The 21025-nt window shown below is 35.7% G+C and overlaps 1 protein-coding gene across 16 annotated transcripts in view; it reads left to right on the top strand.

Annotated features, from left to right (window-relative positions):
• The window catches only part of DOCK3 (dedicator of cytokinesis 3), a 219538-nt gene that overhangs the window by 63090 nt on the left and 135423 nt on the right, over positions 1-21025 (top strand). For 15 of the 16 annotated variants that reach the window (XM_048069154.2, XM_048069122.2, XM_048069202.2 and 12 more), the window contains exons 6-9: positions 4457-4605; positions 12684-12768; positions 19151-19192; positions 20682-20836. In XM_048069154.2, coding sequence (XP_047925111.2) covers positions 4457-4605; positions 12684-12768; positions 19151-19192; positions 20682-20836 — 431 coding nt within the window. The remainder of the gene's footprint in view (positions 1-4456; positions 4606-12683; positions 12769-19150; positions 19193-20681; positions 20837-21025) is intronic. The other variant, XM_067002957.1, reaches the window with a different exon arrangement.

Below are 21025 nucleotides of genomic sequence, written 5' to 3'. Positions count from 1 at the left end.
GGGACACAGCTGGCCTAGCTAAGTTTGTGCTTGTCTTTTTTTTCCACTGCATGTTGGTATTGGCCTGCACCATCTTCACAGCTCTCCTTTTTAATATTCACGTAAACTATGTTCTCAAATTCCTTTGCTTTCCTGTGGGTGCCAGGCTTGATAACTGCATAATAATTGTATTATCCACATAAGTGTTTTACTTCATACCTGAGATATCCTGTTTGTGTTAACCTGTGAAGTCTGAACTTTATTCGGCAAGAGGCACCTCATCTGTCATCTCTCTGAATGAGACAACTAATAATTACTAAGCAGAGAGGTAGCTGGGATAATTGGTATTTGTATAAATAAGGTACGCTGTATTTTGATGATCTATTTTGTTCCCCCTTGTCTTTTGTATATTTGTTTCCTTGTGCTGCAGTGTCTTGAAATAGGAGACAGTCTTCCTCTGTTCACATAAAATGTCAAAAAAAAAAAAATCCCAAATCCCCAAACCTTAAATACATAGTCATTAAATAGTTTCATACTCCTCACAGAAACATGTGACAGGCCAAGTTTCATGGTGCAGTTTGGATAAACGTATATCAAGGCCAAATATCCTCTAATCAGCAACAACTTTGTCTGCTTTATACTAGAAATACAAGCTTTAAAAAAAAGAGGTTTTAGACACCGAGTCAAACGCCTCTGTCAAATTCTGACAGTTCTTATCCTTCTGTAGTCCTCTAGAAGAACAGTATCTGAAGTAAAATACATCCTTGTAATTGTTTGATACTAATGTGAATGATTTGAAACAAATTATTTGTTTTGGACAAGAAGTCTTAAGAGATGTTGTATGATATTTGCAAATATTGTGATAGTTCTATTAAACTGTTTCTTGTAAAGTTTGTAGTGTTTTAAGGTTTGCATGGTAATAACATTAAAGACTTTGTATAAGATTAAACTGTAAATGCAGCACAAATCTGTAGCACAAGAGCTTTAATATGAAATAATTTGCTTAATTAAAAAATCCAGACAAAACTGGAAAGGCATGCATTTTGTATTATTTTGAGGTTTACTGTTTGCTTTCATGTGCTTATGATGCTTCCACGCTTTAATATCTAAGATACTGGAATCCATAAGAAGGAGCCTGGGAAACATCTATTCTTGCTCTTAGAACAAAAACAATTTTTGTGACCTTCTCCCCTGTTAGAGCCCAAGGCAATTTTATAGGAGATGTCTTAAGGGATGGCTCTTAGAGTTCTAACTTCTTTAGGGTAGTGTTAAATGAAGTCATGATAACAAAGTTACTATAAATAGGTCATCTGGCCACAAAGAGAGGCTGTGAGAGAGTTGGGGCTGTTCAGCCTGGAGAAGAGAAGGCCCCAGTGAGACCTCACAGCGGCCTTCCATTGCCTGACGGGCGCTGCAGGGAGGCTGGGGAGGGACTCTTCTGTCAGGGTTGTGGTGATAAGACGGGGGGTAATGGCTTCCAACCAAAAGAAGGTGGATTTAGATTAGACATCAGGAAGAAATTCTTTACGCTGAGGGCAGTGAGGCCCAGGCTGCCCAGAGAAGCTGTGGCTGCCCCATCCCTGGCAGTGCCCAAGGCCAGGCTGGATGGGGCTGGGGGCAGGGGAGCGGTTGGGCTTTGGGGTCCCTTCCAACACATTCTGTGATTCCATGAATATACCACCAGTATTTTATATATTTTCATGGTATGTGGTATTTATTTAGAGAGAAGTGACAAAGGCAGTGTTAGTATTTCAAAGCCACTGCAGGCATGAAACAGTGAGGTGGTTGTACTGAAGAATGAAGCAGTTTTATCTGCTAGCTTCTGATTTTGGAATCCTTATGGGGCAGAGAGAAGATGCCTGCAGTGCGTGTGTCAGTAGGGGCTTATTTTATGTTGCCACCTGTTATTTAAAAATAAAATAAATAAAGGAGCTGTGCTTGCGTGCCCAGGTACTGGGAGCAGGGCTGCAGGCCTCTGTGAGCAGAGGCAGGCTGCTCCAGAACCAGCCAGACCCAGCTGTGTCTGGCTCCAAATGGAGATTATTAATCACCAGACTCTTGTGGTATGAAGGAGGGCATGATAAACTGTTGTTTTTTTTGTTTTTTGACCGCATCAAAGTCTTTACTATCTGCAAATCTGGAATTAAGCCACATTCAACTCTGTTGTAGCTCTCCTTTCTCTCAGGAAAGTACTTCCTTTCACTTCTGTGGATCTTGAATCTGCAATTCACCTTATATCCGTTTGCCTGAGATCCCAGCTACAGCTTCACTGGCTTTTTTAACCATCATTACAAGAGTGAGGGTTCAGCTTTTTCATCTCAGTATGTTTATTTAGGAAGTCTGAATATGATGGTTTTGGAACTGATTCTCATGATTACTTCATTGCCAAGTGTTTTATTGACAGTATATTGATGGTATGTAGCTCATCTGCTGGTTTGATAGGCCTGAACTACATTGTTTTCGTCTTGTGTCAGAAAAAGTTGCAACTTTTTTGTTCACGTAAATAGGAAATGTCTGGTTTTATGTTCTATACCTACTGTCTTCAGCTTGGGTTTGATTTACTTTGCACCACATTTAGTGAGAAAACCTGAACACAATTCTAGTAAATTTACATTTATCAGCTATGCGTGACTATCTTCTTAGAATATTTTCATATTTTCAGCTCTGGAAGTAGATGCCTTTCTGTTGGGTCTGGCGTCTGTATTTCACTTTTTTTTCAGATGGACCAGAACCAATGTTGATGCATAGTTGAAAGATTGTGCATCTTTTAATCTCAAAATTGATTAAGAACACCAGATGATCCTGTCTGTGCTCAACCTGCTTCATCAAAACAGATGTTTAATCAGGTTCAAACAAATTTATAAACTCCTTAACTCCTGATCAAAATTGAATGCATTGAAATTTTGTTTCTGTAACTCATGCAAGTCTAGTATTCTTGCAGGAAAACAAACTCAGGTAGATGGAAATTTTTTTCTTGTTACTTGTCTTTGGCAAGATTTGTCTTCGGTAAGATATACGAAAAAAACATTTTTTCTAATAATATATTGTAATAGAAAAACAGATTTTTCTTAGTGGATGTTCCTCTGTCAGATCTAGTAGTGATAAACTGAATTTATCTTCATTTAGAGAGCTTTTATGAAACACTCATTTACAATCAGCAATGCAATTGAGACAGTGCTAGCCTGCGAAGTGTCAGTTTCAATCCTTGTGGTCCGTGTTTTCCCCAGGTTTTAAGCTTTCTTAGGCTTCAAGCTTTGCATACAGGTAGGAATGGAGCTTAGTTGTTTCAAAAACATGCATACAAAAAATAGCATTCAACCACAGTAGTGATCATCTTTTTATTCCTTTTCTTTGTCTCCTTGGGATCTTCATTTATTACACAGGGGCCATTTTATGCAGTATGGCCGTGTAGACAAAAGCCTTCTTGACACACACACACAAAAAGAACTCTGGAAGATACGGGAGTAGCTTGGATACCCTTGTTTATCTTATGGGTGCTTATAAGCAGTCTTTGTTAGCTTCAGAGTTGCATTCTGGGGGGTTCTTCCCATGTAGTTGTTTCCTGCAGGGGAGAACAAACATTTCCAATTCTGTTTTTTTCCACATGTTGGAGGAATGCTGCTTCTGCTGGCAATGATTGCAGGGTTAGTTGCTTTGGATATTTTTGCTGGTAGTGGGTGTGGTTTTAATTTTTTTTTACGTTATAAAACTTTTCTCCTTGAAAGTAGTTTTGCAGGTAGATTTTATTATTGTTCTAGTCCCTTTCAGAGTGCAGATAATTAATATTCATTTCACCACCACCACCTATCATAGATACCCATGTAATTTTCAGTTAAGTAGAATATTTAAAATATTAAAAGTACTTTTCCAAAGTGATAAAACGTTGTTAACTGTTCAGAACACTACATTAGCTTCTGACTTAATGCAGTCTATTTTCCCCTCTCTGTTACTTTAAGGCTAAAACTTTGAATTTATTGTGTAGTTGGAATAAGTGATCCCTGCTGCACATAACGAATCGTTTTAGCTGTGACATTAGGGTCTATCAGAAAATGGACTTCTTAGCAGATTGAGCTCAAAATTTAGCAATAAAAAGCCATTCATTTTAAATAGCATCAGTTAACTCTGCTTTTTGATATAAATATTTTAAAGCTTGTACAAACTGGATTAATGTTCCTCTAGGGTAATTAAATGAAAAATTGGTAACTTATTAATCTCTCTCTTTCTCTTTCCTCTGTTCCTTGCTCTCTGCCCTCACTCCCCCTCTTGCTCTTTCTCTTTCCAAACTGATAAATCTTTCTCTCCCTGTCTTGTCTCCTCCCTGTCTTCCCGGTTTCTTCTCCCCCATTCTTCTTTCCCCCTTGTTTCGCCCCCCCCTTTCCCATTTTTCTCTTTCCAAATTTAATCTTTTTCTTTCATTTTCTTTCTTTTTTTCCTTTCTCATTCTTTCTCTTCCCCTCCCAAAAATATGCCTTTACAGAAACATAAGGTAGATCTTTTCTACAAACTGCGCCATGTGATGAATGAACTCATTGACCTACGTAGACAGCTGCTGTCAGGTCACTTGACACAGGATCAGGTGCGAGAGGTCAAGAGACACCTCACAGTGAGGCTGGACTGGGGCAATGAGTAAGTACAGGTACCAGCTGGGTACTGTTTGTTCTAATTACTTTAAATAGCTTTTATTTAAAAAAATAATAATATTTTCAGTAATATTTGTAAATAGGTAGAACATTTGCTTATTTGGAAGCCAACTTTTTACAGTGAGTTTACTGCATAGGTCTACTACTACTACTATCAAATGACCAATATGCTTATTAGTAGATTCTCTCTAAGGCTGCACTTTTAAAAGGTTCAGGTAAATTTACTTTGTTTCAGTGAGGTGATTGTTATGCCTGGGAAGATGTGTTCATAGATAGAAAAAAAAAAAAAAAACACATTTTTTTATTGAAGTATTTTAATGGTTGGTGCAATTACTATAGAATCTCACTGGCAACAACGACACTGGAACTGAGGCTGTGATAATGTAGATTTTTGATATAATCTATGTATTTGGCTATTGATGACATTTCTCAAATGTTTAGACTGCTTGGTCAATTTCACTGTGATTTTGTGGAGAATGTTTTTAAAGAGTCAATGAAAACTGCAATTCAGATAGAAGGTGAAATGATAATAAGCTACCATTAAACAAAAACTAGCCCTTCAGCAGAATTGTTTTTGTTCTTACATAAAGTGTATCAGACAGGTAAGTTTTGCTTGATATGCATATGACCTTTTCAAACAAAGTATCACCCTCAGGCATACAGCCACTGTTTTTCATCCAGGAGTAGGATTAGTGCTAGTTAAAATACAGGGTGGGGCAGGAGGCAGTTCTGTAACTCCATAGCTGAGGAAGAAAGGCAAGTATTTGTCACTAACGTACCTCTTTAGTGACTTCATTCCTTAGTCACCTACTTCAGGTCTTCCTCCAAGAGATATACCTAAACACAGTCATGAAACTTTAGCTAGCCCCCACCCTACATTTCATATCTCCCCCATGGAAAGAGAGCTCTGAAGGACATTAGCTAATAGATGTCATCAAGTCATTGTTCTGCAGCTTGGTCTTATAGATCATGACCTTCCATTGTCATTCCCACCAGAATAAGTGGGATCTAAGAAACCATGTTTGAATATTATGTAAAACACTTTTTTCTCAAAGTTACATAAAACATTTTTTCTCAAAGAGTGTATTTAAATTAGTAACAACAAGTAGCAAAAAAATTGTAAGAATAAAAAATGAGGAGAGTGGACAGCAATGAAGAGAATAAGCTGCTCAACTTGGTGACTATAGAAAGTTTTTTTTTCAATACACTAAATGTAAAATCATGAAATTCAAATTACATTAAAAGTATAAAAAATCTAATGCATGACAACTGTGGAAAAGCATCAGTTAAATCAGTAAATATAAATATGTTCATGATTAAATTCATTTGCTCAGAATGCTTATTTAGGGGAAAAAAAGTGCTCCTTACTATGTAAGAACCGGTATTATTCTCCCTAAAGAAAAAGGTACGTAATATCAGAGATGGATTCTGAAACAGAAGAGGGTCTCAATAAAGGCATTACATAAAAAGGCATACAACTGAAAAGATATTTAACTATCTCCGTACACTACGCAATATTTAAATGGGAGTTTGGGCGGTCTTTCTGCAATATCACTTTCTTGTATCTCCCCTCAGTTTTATCATGAAATTCATGACCACATTTCTTAATCTGTTGAAAACAATGGTTTTCATATGCATGTTCACATAGTAATGACAAAATTCTTCTTTCATATTTGAGATTTGCAAATAAATGAAAAAAGCCATTACTAATATGCATTAATATTAACTGAGAAACTTAAATACATGCAGTTTGAGTAGGTATGTAATTGCTTAAGGTAGTATAATTTAATGGAAGACATTCCCCAACCAAGTTACTTAGATGTGCATATGTACTATGTAGCACGTATCATTTAGGGTAAAGCTATTTTTATCTCGACCTTGATCATTAATGCATTGCATTATTTGGGATGGAGTGATACAAACATGAAATTCACATTTGTCTCCACCAGTTTGGAGGTTTTCTTTTCTGTTTTTTTGAGCTAGTATTGTTTTCCTTTAAATAACCTGGCAGTGGTTCTGGTAGTCATCTCGTGTGTTCTTGTGGGAGTTGGTAGAAATCAAAGAAAAAATATATGCCCCGGATTAGTAGTTACAGGGTGGGTGTTTGTTGTTGTTGTTTTGTGTGTGCGTGTAGTTTTTTGTGGGAGAACTCCTTTGGGCTGTTTTCATAACTCCATGGGGAATTTCTTCTTTGTTTAATTTTGTATGTTTAGCCTAAAATATTAAGAACGTTTGCTCTGTAGTTTGGTCTATTAAGAATGTAGGGATATAATTTAAAATTATTGCTGCTAACCTTTTGTATTGTTGCTAGTCATTCTTATAATGCAATACTAATTTCTACAAACTGTAACAATTTTATTTTTTTGTTGCTTACACATTTTTTTTCTCCTCGTTACAAAAGTATGATACTGGATTAATCTTTTTTATGATGCTTTATTATCTCTGCTAGTTATCCATGGTTAGGTTACTTGTGTATTCATGCAGTGGCTGGTATTACTACAATAGAGCTTTTGTATTTCACATTTAAAAGAATACCTTCAGATCAGCATCTTAGTATTTTTAGACTTTCAGTTTTGAGCATCTTTGTTTGTTTTTTTGTGCAGTTAAAGTCTCATACAGTATTGTTTGCCTGCATATCTTGCTAGATTTTATACAGAACATTACAAATACGTTAAAAAAAAAAAACAAACACATTTCACTCTGAAATAATTTGTGTGGACATTGACCTATTGAAGTCTGAAATGCTATTAGAAATTTCCTGTAGTCTATAAATAACAAGGAAAAATTTGTATATCAGGAAACTATTTATATGAAATATATAGCTGGAAGTCTGCAGTGATCATGTTATAAAGCTGAAATCTGCAGTTCATCTCAATTTAAGTCAAGTTACAAGTGAAATCAAAACTTGACTTTGAAATATTCCTTTTTTTTTTTTAAATGGTTGAGTTTTTCAACTTTTACTAATGCTTAGTGCTTTAGAACTTGTGAAACGACATCTCCAATAGGAAAGGCTACCTGCAGATGTGCTCTAGAATTCACAAGAGAGGACCGTTGATACTCTGATTTGCATATCTGCTATGTGCCCCAGCACTGTTTGAATGCACTTGTTCCAAATCAGAATTAAACTTATTTCCTAACAAAAATCTTTGTCATTCTAGAGACATACATCAAAAATAAAGGAATTTGCCTCACAGAGCTTCTGTTTGAAATGGGAATGCTCTGCTTCTGCTCCAGTGCACAAAATTAATTGCAGCAGTGTGTGAATGCTTTATTTACCAAAAAGGCAGATGAAGATTCTTCAAAGTAATTCAACTTAAAAATCAGAGGTCATTTAAAATTGTCTTCAGGATTTATTCTTTCAGATTAATATAATACCTGTCAGGAGATTAACAGAAAGCATCCAAGCGTCTGACCACAGTCACTTTCACTTCTATACTGAGCAAAAATACTTGCTTCCCTACAAATCTGGGATACTCCATGTTAAGGCTCAGAAACAGAGTAGGGAAGGAGGAGCCACCAAAACTTTTGGACAGATAAGACATAAGCAAGATGAGTTGGTAGGCTTGTGTTACTTTTTAGCCAAAGGTTATTCTTTCTTACGTGAAATGTTATTGAAGTCATTGCACTGAAAGAAATCTTCCAAATATAACGATAAGCTGCCATAAATTTTGCACTGAAAGATCCATAGGTAGCCAAAAGTTACAAATGAATGATTAAGAAGAAAACCAGAAAAAAAAAAGATTGAATATATATATTTTTTACATCATTAGTAAAATGAAACACTTTTAATTCTGTGGGTTGTCTTTTACCTCAAAAATGTCATGGGCAAGCCAGTGGCAGTTGCAGTGTTAGTACCTACTTGACACTAAAATTTGAAGCACTTTAGAGGGAATACTATGATCCATTGAAGTAATCCATAGTCTGAAAGCTCTCAAAAAGTCCTGAGTTTCAGTGTTTGCATCCTTAGAAACTTGTTTTTGGAGTTTGATTGCCACCTTGTTATAGTTTTCTTCATATTAAAAAAAAAAAAATGACTTCCCAATTAGCGTTGCAACAATTAGCTTAAAATTTGTAAAATGTATCTGAAGGTATGTATTGAATGTATACACGAGGTCACAATATCTTGAAATCCCTGTGAGATTTAAATAAATTCTTACTATTGTAGTTGTCATGTATTATAGTAATTGTTGTTGTTGCACTGAAGATGATCAAAGTAGGAGTGAACAATGTAAACAACCATAACGAAATGCCTTTAAGAAGGTTGCAGAAATAATAGCTCTCATTTCTTCTGAATATGTTTTTTGTTTGTTTGTTTTTTTCCTCTGGAACTCTCTTGGATGTCAGCCATGGAGGAAAACCTTAATACCCTCACTCTGTAGCCTGATGCTTCCATGATCAGAAGTATTTGCTGTCATTTCTGTTAATCAGTTCCTTACTAAGATTGCTTACTTTCTACTACTCCTCATCAACTTCATTTTAAAAATAATTTCCTGTGTAACATTACATCAATTCTTTACTAATTTCTTCAAAACTTAGAGTCTTGCAGTTTATGTACAAAATAATTCTATCAAAGTATCAAGTTGTATTAGTACAGTTCAATTTTTACAAACATGTTTTTCATGTATTTCTTTTTCTGTTAATGTTTCTATTGTATTTCCATCAAAGTTGTGTTTAAAGTCTGCATGTAGTTTATGTGAATAGCTGCTGGAATCATTACCATTCACCCCCTTTATAAATTTGCATAAGAGAAGTATGAATGATATTAAATGAGGCCTTGCCATAGTCAGAGAAGGGATACAATGAAAATTTGTGGCTGCAAAATTAAAGCCAGAGTCAGGGTAAAATGCAAATCTTTTGGAGCAAAGGGGAGTAGATCTTGAACACTCTCAGAAAGTGATAAATTCTCCCAATCTTTTCTTCAAGACTGGATGTGCCTCCTAAAAATGTATTTCAGTGAAATGACAGTCATTTCTGCAAGGATCTTGAAGGAACATTTGCTAGGACTTGTGGTTTTATGAATTCAAAATCATCTAGTATTCATATTTATAATATATGAAAGCATTATAAATTAAGATCATTCTTTGAAACTGCCATTAAAACCAAGGTGATTTTTTGTAGAAACACAGTCAACCTGAAGTGGAGTTGTGTGTTCATCCCTTTCAGTCTTACGTTTAGTTCATTCAGTCTTACATCAGGTAGCATTTTTCTCTATCAGTTTGTCTTGGCATTACTTGAGAGAAAAGTACCAGGAGATTTATTCAGGTGGTATATTTATTTATTTATTTTCTCCCAGAGAAAGTAAAATTAAATCTTAAGTTTTAAAGATTGCTGCATGGAAGAGAAGGAATATCTGCATGTCAGCAGGACTTGTCCTAGACATATGGTACCAAGAGATAGTTGACAGGCTTGGGAATTTTTTGTAGGTGTACTTGGGAAATATTTGTTAAAGTCAGTAGAGTGTTAAGGCAGAATAAAAAAAAAAAGCGGAAGAATTTGCTTGTAAAAGAAATGTTGTGGAGAGAGGAACTGTCAAATAGACAAAATAGCACATTATCTAGTTTTTATGCATGCTGTGTTTTGCAGAAAAAATTCTTGGCAGCTGGTAGTCTTGTATTCCCAAGTACTTGATAATAGAGGGTGAAAGTGGGCCACTAACTGTCATTGTCATTGCAAACATTGTCAGTCCTCTGTGGACAAAAAATAAAAAATAAAAAAAAATGATACAAATAAAATGCGTAAACCTGAACTTCAACTTAGACAGTATTAGTAGTAAAGGAAAAAATACCTTTATCTGCTGGGAGGAGGTACTGCACAGGATTAACATAGTATTAGAGAACGAGAATCTTCTGGCTGGAAATCCATGGTGTTAAAGGATTTAACTAAAAATAGGGCATCAGATAAGTTTCACGGGGATGCTGGTGCAGTTGTGTTGAACATTATTAAGTAGAAGATAATACCTTTGTCATGTGTTGGGTAATGTGTCCAAGCAGTTTGACCTTAGTTCTCTAGAGAGTTGAAATTATGAGACCAGAACAATATCAGGCTATGATTAGATGTGGCAATTTTATCCTGTAAATTTCTGACACTGCTTTGTAACTGCATAAGAACTGTAATGCAGCGTTCTGTGTGTTTGATAACTTTATTAGGAATTTGTCATCATCCATATGTTGAGAAATTACTTCATATACTTTAAATGTGTGCATGTGTGTACACACACGTGAGTGGTATACTCTTTTAAAGGTGTTTTAGATATTCAGACTCAGGAAAGCTTCTGTAAATGAATACGATGAGCATTAGCTTTAATTTGAAACACTTTGAAGTGGATCTTCTGCATACTACTATTTTGACCTGTAACCATTTCTGTTACATTTCTGGACTTCCTATACGTAGACTCCAATGGCAGCTGCAGTTGAGGATTACTTAATGCGTTCTCAATTTAATCTTTTTCATTTGGTAAACAGAAAGTAATTTTCAGCTTTACAGATGCAGTTTTCTGCTACTGGTCTAGGCTTAAAACAAAGTGTGTGAAAGGTATAAAATTATCACTTTCACAATTTAGCCCTAGAGTTTAGAAATTTCTATTTGGCATGAAAATTGAATTGAAGAAGGAAAAATGTTCTCTTTTCCACTGAAAATGTAATTGTTTTTGTTAAAGAACTAAGAATACAGAAATTCCCATTTGTCTGTACAATATTTGAATGGCAATTATAGTACTGCCTAACTCTTTGCCAGTAAGTGGACATGGGTTGAACTGTGTTTTTTGAGAGATGATGGTTTGGGGACATAATTAAAGCCTGATTAAGTAGAGTTTTTTAAAAATAAAAATAGGGACTTGGGAACTTAAGGGAAATGATTAAAAGCGCAGTGGTCAACAAAGGCATCAAGGGTTCATACAAACTACTGGCTCTTACTTGCTGTTATTTTAAGTTAATTGCTCAGAAAGAGATGCTGCATTGCCTGGAGGCTTCTGTTTATTGCACCGTACAACTATTCTGTGGTACCTGAGAGGTTTTTCAAATAAAAGTTTTCATTTGCCATCAGGAACAATGCAGTGCAGAATGTTTCTCTAAATATAAAATTAAATTGGATTTTGCTGTAGTTGTCTAGTTTGTGACAGAAGTGAAAGGGTAGTGTCCATAAGGGCACCTCTTCTGATTTTTTTTATTTTTTTTAGATTATTAAGAAATTTCATATAAAATACGTGTAAATTAAATATCAAAGTTATGTAAGAATGAAAGGGGGGAAATGGTTCATTTGTGTGTTTCTTTAATTTTACTCCTAATGTGTGTAATTAGAATAGCTTTTTATTGTACCTGAGTGTTTTATGCCTCAGAGCCTGAGCAACTATAGAGCAAAAAAGAATTTCTTAACCAGCCATCCTTTTTGCACTAGTAGACCTTTTTTTAATAGTTAATGTATTTATATATTTGATCTAAGCTGAAATCCTATTTTGGTTTGGACTAATCAGAAGTGTGCAAATATTGTGTGCACTACAAATACCAATTAAAATTCCTTTTGGTATTTTTCTAGCTATTGCTCAAGAATTTATAAGAATGTTTATGTATCATGTTTCTATGTTGATAAAGTTGGGGGTTTAGTTGCATGAGCACCAGGATTTTCATTCAAAGCAACTTCCCAAAGCAAAGGATGTATTTGCACATTTGAATAGGGTCACTGATTGAACTTTTTTTCATTACGTATCGAAGAAACCTACCTAATTACTGCAGCAGAAATCAGAGTACTAACTTCACTTGCCTACTACATCTCCATGTATAAAATTAACAGGTTCTGGATACTGCATGAACATACTGGCCAAAATTCTCATGTAACACTACTTGCTATAGCTTCACTGAAGTCAGTGAACAACAAGGAACAAATTCAGTGTCTTTCGATTTATTTACATTTACTTTTATTTAGAAAGCTTCTGTTTATTCATTAACAATTGCAAAAAGATTCAAATACAATTCAATATTTGTCTCCTTGTCCTTGAGTAAGTATATGTAGCAGGTGATTGTGGACGCTAATGCATTATACTTACCATTGTTCCTTCCTTCTCTTTTGCAGACATTTGGGCCTAGATTTAGTTCCTCGGAAGGACTTTGAGGTTGTGGATTCAGATCAGATCAGTGTTTCAGATCTTTATAAAATGGTAAGAAATCCATTAGAGATTCCTGTGAATTTTCACTTTGGGAGGGAAAGAAGAGGAAAAAACTCTTTTGTCTTACATATTATGTCTTGATTACAATAGCGTGGTAAGCTTTCCTTAGGCTTTTTTTCCATGTTTTTCATCTACACCCTTACCATGAGGATAGTCAGTGTCTCAAGTACCCTGAGTTTGTTTTAGGAAGAATGAACCAACTTTGTTTTGGAAGTGGCATGCTATATACAATTTAAATGCAATTTACAAAATAACCTGGTATGAAAAATAGAGAAACTAACTTTGAATGTTGTTTCTTTCTACTTTTTTTTCCTTAAATATATTTTTTCAGAAGTAGCAAAAGAAGTCATAAAAAGACATATCCATCAGACAGATAATGGAAATAATTTTAAACTTTGATCTTTGTTGCTAAAATCAATGTATTAGCATTAAATGAAGTAGCAATAATATTTTTTCACTATTCATATAATTTAAGAAAAATAGGTCTGGAAAATCTTAAAAGGTCATCCAGTCCATTCTTCCACATAATGTCAGGATCAACAGTCTCTGTCAGTTGTGACAATTTCTTCTGTTTCTAAAAATCTCCTGTGACTGAGAATCCACAGTCTACTACAGGCAGTCTTTGCAATTTGGTAATTTTATTAATAGTGAAAAGAAAATACATACTTTTGTTGTTGTTGAAGTATAAGCTTCACATCGTCCTGTTGTGTCCACAGTGAAAGATTACTCCCTGCCTGTTTGCACCACACTTTATGTACTTGAATACTGTTGTCCCATTTGGTCTTCTCTTCCTCAGGCAAGACAACTCCATTTATTTTTATTTTCCTTCAAAGGTCAGATTTTCTAGACCTCTGCTTCCCACATGTATTTTGTAGACATTATACAAGATAATCTGCCATTTGCCATATAATACCTGCCTTTTCCATTTATACTGTTGAATTCTGTCCGGTGGGAAATAGAAGGAAGCTTCGTAGTAGAACTGTCGTAATAGCTTGCAGATGTCTGTTCATTTGAAAGTGCCATGAACCAGGCAAATTACCCTGCAAGTTTTATTGACATACAATGAAGAAGTTTTAACAGGCTGCTGTTGGGTTACATGATTGTTAATTCAAACAACAGTTATTAACTTGCTGGTAGAGATAAAAATGTTCCTTACTGTAAGATCTAGTGTTAGTCAACCTACTTTCGTTGATTAAAACTTCCTGAGCCTGCAGTTCATCAGAAGTTGCGTGAGTCTAGAAAGTCCATGAGCCACTATCTGATTCTTTCAGGAGAGTCTGCAGATGTGGATAAAAAGAAAAATCTGCTTCTAGGATGTGCATAAATAATAAACATCTTGGCCCCGTTTCAAAGATTTTTGAGCTCACAGAAGATGGAAGGAGACTTGAATAAGTTACATAAAGCAGAACTAATTCTTGAACATTAAGGCCATCTGTGTTGTGTGGCAGTGTCCTTTAGAAACCATATCTGTTGCATTTTAGTAGAAATGTTGTTTTGTATTATTTATACCATATTACAACGGTTTTCATGGAAAGAAATAAAAATTGTGCTACGTAAGAGAAAACAAAACAACGACAACAAAGTACAGCACTCTACAGTACTGATTTATAAGTTTGTTCCTGATTTGCCATAGACTGAGGAGGGTTTGGTGCTATTACAGGAGAATTTTCCTTCACATAGAGTACAGAAATAACTATCAGTACAAAATTAAATTGGTAATGACTCAAAGAATACAAGTTAAGTTGCTAATGGGATTACTTTCTTACTCTGTGCTTCTTTCTGAAGGTGTTGTGTTGTTTTTGTTTTTATTCTGAATACTTGTAGTACAGCAAATAGCAAATGTTTAATTGTCAGAGTTGTCTGATTGCATCTACATCTTAGTCCTGAACAAAATGTCCATGGCAGTTTTCTGCTCAGATCTGTGCTGGTATTTAGAGCATGACCATTAGTTAGTTCACACTTCACTATTGCTTTAGTTTGTAGATTCAGGAAGACAGTGCTGTCTAATCACATCTAGTACATAGAAGGCAATTTCAGGAACCAAAACATCTGAGAACTTAGTATTTGCCTAACTTAAATTTTGTAGCGATTTAAGATTTTTTTTAACCCATAGAGAGAATTCTCTGTACTCCCAGCAAAATACTTAATGGATTATCAAATCAGCAATGAGGTTTTACATTTCAGAATAATCTTGTGGGAATAGTCATGAGAGCCCAATTACTTTTCCATATTTGCAGAATTGTAGAATGTTAAATGTACCATAGAAAATAGTCTCATATTAGCAGAAAAATAGATGAAGTAACCCTAGGCTTTCCCATCTGTGAGAAGAAATTGAAGCATTTTATACAGAGTCATTAGGCTCAGCATTACTTCCCCTGGTAAAATTTTCAATTTAAAAATTTTGTGCTTCTTTTTTAACTCCCATTTTACTTTGCTATACGTATTTGTGACTACTGTGTGAGGGTCGTACTCTTCATCTCTTTGTCAGAACTGTTGTGTTCTGAGGCCTTGTATATCCAGCTTCTCCAGATTAATCATTATGAAGCCAAATGTTAGTGGCTTCAGGACAAGCAGTCAGAAATTGTCTTTATTCTTGAAAGAAACCAAATCATTCATTACTTATGACGATATTTGTGATTTTAACTAATACAACCAAAAACCTTTTTTCTTACTTTCATTTTTTAATTTACAGTACTTTTGAAATGGTGAGATAATACGGTGTCAGAATTCTGCCCCAAAGCTCAGTGCTGGATTTGCCAGTAGATTGAAGCTGTCATTCATTAAGCAACACAAGTCCAGCAGAACGTCAGTAACCCTTGGACAGTACTTTTTAGTAAAAGGAGTTACAAGACAAATGTCTGGAGGTATTTTGAAGAATCAGAAATGTTCAAACCTGGCCATTAAGTATGTTTTGCTTTTCTATAGATGTATTGATTTGTGTACATGTGTTCAGGGAGAATTTAGGAGTTGCATGAAAAGCACAACTACTGGCTGTGTTACTGATAGGTTTAACAATTTCTCTCAACTATCTTAAAAAAAAAATTACCAGAGTTCCTAATTAAAAAGACAAGTTCAAAATTAATATGCTGCCATCACATCATAATTGGTTATGCTTTACTCTGAAAATGAGTTTGGTAAAAGTGAGTAGTTGTAAAACTTGAAAATAGAGGCTTCGGTTGCTCAGGTCTTTACTAGAAAAGGAAGCTAACCGAACACAGACTGTGGAGGAAGTTCCTAAAACCTCTCAGTGATTTCTTTGTTTATTCAGTGAAGCAGAGGACAGGTTTGTATATGTTTGATTCTAAGCCAGCTCTTAAGAATCATAGAATCATAGAATATCATTCTATGAATTCTTCATAGAATGAAGATTCTTCATAGAATCATAGAATATGATTCTATGAAGTTAGAAAGCAGTTTGAGGCTGACATGGTTGTGATGGGATTTACTTTTCAAGAATCATTAGGGAAGGAAGGAGGAAGCACAACAATAGAAAACCAGTATTTTGGTAGATAAGTGGAAAGAAATCAAAAAATCCCAACTATTTCCAACAAGGAGGTAAGTAATAGTAAATGTGAACTTGTTCAGAATAAGCAATGTTAAGATGTTCCAATGTATTTCCAGAACAGAAATCCAGTGGGTAGAAGAAGAGCAGCTGATGCCACTGTTAGATTTTCATATAGAAAAATCTTTGGTTTTAATTGAAATTCTCCTAAGATCTTTAGTTCTAGATGAAATTTCTGTAAAGTAAGCACAAAGCTAATTAGTAAAACTCCATTGGAAAAAAATAAAAAGTGAAGAATGGTTGTCAATAATTTGGTTAAATGGGGGGGGGGGGGGGGATGAATCTTGCTTGCTGCCTGAGTGCTCTTCCAACTTACATTAAGCTTGCTGTTAAACAGAACCCTGCCAGTCAATTCCCAGCCTATACCACAGAACTATTAGTCTGTCCAGGTGCAAGACTTTGCATTTGTCCTTGCTGAATTTCATGAGGTTCCTATTAGCTAATTCCTCTGGATTGCCTAGGTCCCTCTGAACAAAGGTAGCCTCCTTGAATACATTGATTACTTCCCTCAGTCTAGTGTCATCTGTGAATTTATTAGATCAGGTAGGTCTTAAGATGGACTCCTGACAATCCAAATGTGTTGGGTTTTGTTTTTACTGATACGCTTAGACCAGCCAGGTGTAACTTCACAACTTGGGTACGAGGATGCTGCAAAAGACTGTATTGAAGGCCTTGCTAAAGTTAAGGTAGACATCATCCACTAGTCTTCTATCATCCAGAGATCTAGTCATTTTACCACAGAAAGCAATTAGGTTGATCAAGCATGATTTAACTTTGACAAATCCTTGTTGGCTGTTTTCAGTCACCTTCTGTTTCATGTGCCCAGAACTGGCTTCCAACGCATGCACTTTGGGAAAGGGTACGTGAAACTAAGCGGCTGTTAGTAATAGTACAGAAACCAGGATACCTTGAGCAGTTTAAGTAACTGATCTTTTTTATGCCAAGTGCTTCTGAATGGTCACAGGTGACAAAGATTAAATAGGCAACCCAGCCAGCTAATCTAAGAGGGCTTTAACATTCTGAAGATGCTGCAGTAGAGAGACAAGCAATGGAGCTAGAGATTGTTTCTTCTGTTGGCAGTGTGAAAGAGGGCATTTTTACAACTGTGCATGTAAACAGAAGTCAAAATAGGCCATTTAACTTTCCATCGTCTTGATTTAATCTCATTATGGAGATTATCTTTTGTGATAGCAAATTATATTTTTCTTCTGTGGGGAACAGTTTGGAAGAAGTGTTGATGAATACATGTTGTGGAATATCTTTTACTTTCATCTCTTAAAGCTATGAGGTTATCAACAGATCACACAGCTCCTACTAGATAGCGTGTATCCTTTTCCAGAATAAGATGTTGGGCATGTAATAGAGATAGCGGAGAATGAAAAGAATATGTATTAATGTGTGGTAGTGTTAATATTTCAGTTAATGTTAAGATGAATATGCATGGACAGGCATGGCGGAATCACTAATGATGCGCTTTTTAAAGCGCTCAGAAACCTTTTTAATTTGGATTAGTGTTTAAAGCTCCATTTGGAGATTAAATGGGTTCAGTAAGACTTGCAGTCCATTTTCTGATTATAACATTTCCTTTTAGTATTGTTGTGGTTTAACCCGGCCGGCAGCTAAGCACCACACAGACATTCGCTCACCCTCCCTCCTCACCCTCTGGAATGGGGGAGAGAAATAGGAAAATGAAGCCTGTGGGTTGAGATAGAGACAGTTTATTAAGACAAAAAATAATAATAATAATAATAATGATAATGATAATAGTACTACTACTAATAATGTGTACGAAACAAGTGATGCACAATGCAATTGCTCACCACCCGCTGACTGATGCCTAGCCTATCCCCGAGCAGCTGGCCTCCCCACCCAGGCCAGCCACCCCTGTATATTGTTCAGCATGACGTCAGATGGTATGGAATACCCCTTTGGCCAGGTTGGGTCAGCTGTCCTGGGTCTGTCCCCTCCCAGCTCCTGCTGCACCCCTAGCCTGCTCGCTGGCAGGACAGAGCAAGAAGCTGAAAAGTCCTTGACTTATTTCAGTTACAAATATTGCTTGGCCCTTAAAATAAATATCGCTGCTCTGCAACAATTAAAATATCAGTGTGTTATCAACACTCTTCCCATCCTAATCCAAAACATATCACCCTACCAGCTACTAGGAGGAAAATTAACTCTATCCTAGCTGAAACCAGGACAAGTATGAAGGGCTTTAAATACAGGATCATCCTCTGAGTTCCACTGGAGATGTAGCTCTCTATACTGACGCTTCCGTATAGGTGTTGGACAGCTGAAATTGTAGAAATGTTTTTAACTATATATCAGGATCTCATTTCCAGATCTGAGCAAACATGTGGTTTTTTAATCATCTTTCTGTCTAGATGTCAGTTGTTTTTGTTTTTAAACAAATGCAGCTTTTCATGCACCAGCATACTGATGGTTGAGGACTTAGGTATCCCCTTATTTAGAAGGAGAATACATAAACTATGGAGTATATGGTGACGGACTTCTTAAAAAAAAAATGCTTTTAGAATGTTGGAAGTTCTGTCTAGCTCGTGCAGCCATTTGTATTCAAAACTAAGGTAAATATCACCTGTAAAATCTATTAGTCTAACAAATGGCTTAATTGAAAGCCACTAGGAAACCTTGTGGTCTTGTGAGTAATGATACATTGTGGAGGGAAAAAAGACAGTGAAGAGTTGGTAATAAGCTTGAATGATCATATTTTTAAAATACAGTTTAATGCTACACAGATGTAAATATTTCTTACTCTCAAAAAGGCTTAAATTTTACTCTTCTGTATCTCCACAGCATTTGTCAAGTAGACACAGTGTCCAGCAGAGCACGTCACAGGTAAACACCACCTATATAAGAAGCTTTGTTCTCTTTAAGTCTTTGATAATGTATCTGTATATAAAGGTAGGATGGTGATTATTGGTTAAGTCACTACCCAAGTTCATCAAAAGATCCTCCAGAATAATTAACTTAAGCTCCTTCTTCGACTTCCGCGTAGGCCTCTTTTCCTCAGTTCTGAGTGTTCTGAATAGAAAAAGTTCTCAGTTGAGATCGCAAGCCTCTGTCTGCCCACGTGAGTCGTCTTTCTACCTGCTAACACATAGCTTAGGAGGCTTTTATTTCACGTATCCTTTCTGTAGTAATGTAATCCTTTATTGGTCTTGGAATCTGGGTCTAATCTTTACTAGAGAACTGTGCTTCCACAGGTACCAGTCTTTAAAGGATGAGGATTTACTTGGATTTAATTCAAAATCCAGAACAAAATTCATTTTAAGCTGTATTGTGAAAGCTAGTACAGATTTGGGTGGAAAGTATGAAAATATTAAGATTTTCTTTGTTAGCATCTACCTATCTAGCACATTCAGAGGAGACTAATCTAGTGAATTTAGGTTATTCATGCAACCCATTTATTAAAATCAGCGTACAATCGATAAAGTGGTACCAGAAGTAAAAAATAATTATTTCTAGTTAATACTCCTTTTTCTCCACCCCAGTTTTCACTGTTGTAAATATGTCTTGATATACTGAGTCAAAAATAAAAAGCTTTCTGCTATTTGACTTTATTGGTTGCTCATGTTATCAACCAATATCTACTAACAATGAGATTTTTTTGTTATACCTGCAGGGCTATTAGCCTCTAAGGCCTTGTTCTAAATGATAACCATAAATGAATTACAGCTGCTAAAAAGAAATAACATAAAAGTTATTCTTAAAAAATTGAGTAGAAGTCCATCTACTGAAAAAGGGCATCATCAAGAATTACCATAACACTGTCTTACTAGAGCTCATTTGTCGTACCAAAGTCAAGACAATACTTGAGAAGCAGGGTTGATTTGGTTTACTTGAAAAAAATACACTTCAATTTTATAAACAGTACGTTTTTTACTTGATTTCATGGCTTCTCAGCTGTTCAAATTAAAAGTGGGGGAAAAAAAGAGGAAGAAAAACCTTGTCATTTGTCATAGAATCATTGACTCCTTCAGGTTGGAAAAGAGCTCTAAGATCACCTACTCCAACCTTTAATCTAGTACTAAATTCCACCACTAAACCATACTACCAAGTTCTACATCTATATGCTTCTTGAAGACCTCCAGGGATGGTGACGCAACCATTTTCCTGGGCAGCAGATTCCAATGCCATACAACCCTGTCAGTAAAGAAATTTCTCCTGATACCCAACATAAACCTCTCCTGGTCCAAGATGGGATGTATTTGAAATTAAGCTTTTACTTGATGGAGAAAGGAAAGCAAAGTTTAAGTTGAAATTAAGTCATTCATATCTCCTTTATTTGTGACAAAGTAAAATCACTTTCATTGTTTTTAATCAGGTGGATACAATTCGTCAGCGTCATGGAGAAGCTTGTCGTATGCCAGTGCCCCATCACTTCTTCCTCAGTCTAAAGAGCTTCACCTATAATACAATTGGAGAAGACACAGATGTCTTTTTTTCTTTGTATGATGTTCGAGAAGGCAAGCAGATCAGGTAGGACTTCATCATGTAATTAAAATGCTTTATAGGAAAAAAAAATTGTGAGCAAAGCACATGATTATTGGAGAAAAGCATGTGAGCTATTCTTGTGACACAACTGAAAGGACAACATTAAATCAGAAGCTGACAGTCCTGCAATGCATACATGAGAATATCAATAATGCTGATCATTGTGTATAGAAT

This window comes from Anser cygnoides, chromosome 10 (assembly GCF_040182565.1).
Source record: "Anser cygnoides isolate HZ-2024a breed goose chromosome 10, Taihu_goose_T2T_genome, whole genome shotgun sequence".
Taxonomy (NCBI): domain Eukaryota; kingdom Metazoa; phylum Chordata; class Aves; order Anseriformes; family Anatidae; genus Anser; species Anser cygnoides.
The sequence above is the reverse complement of the archived record's forward strand: the minus strand, read 5'-3'. Positions and strand labels throughout refer to the sequence as shown.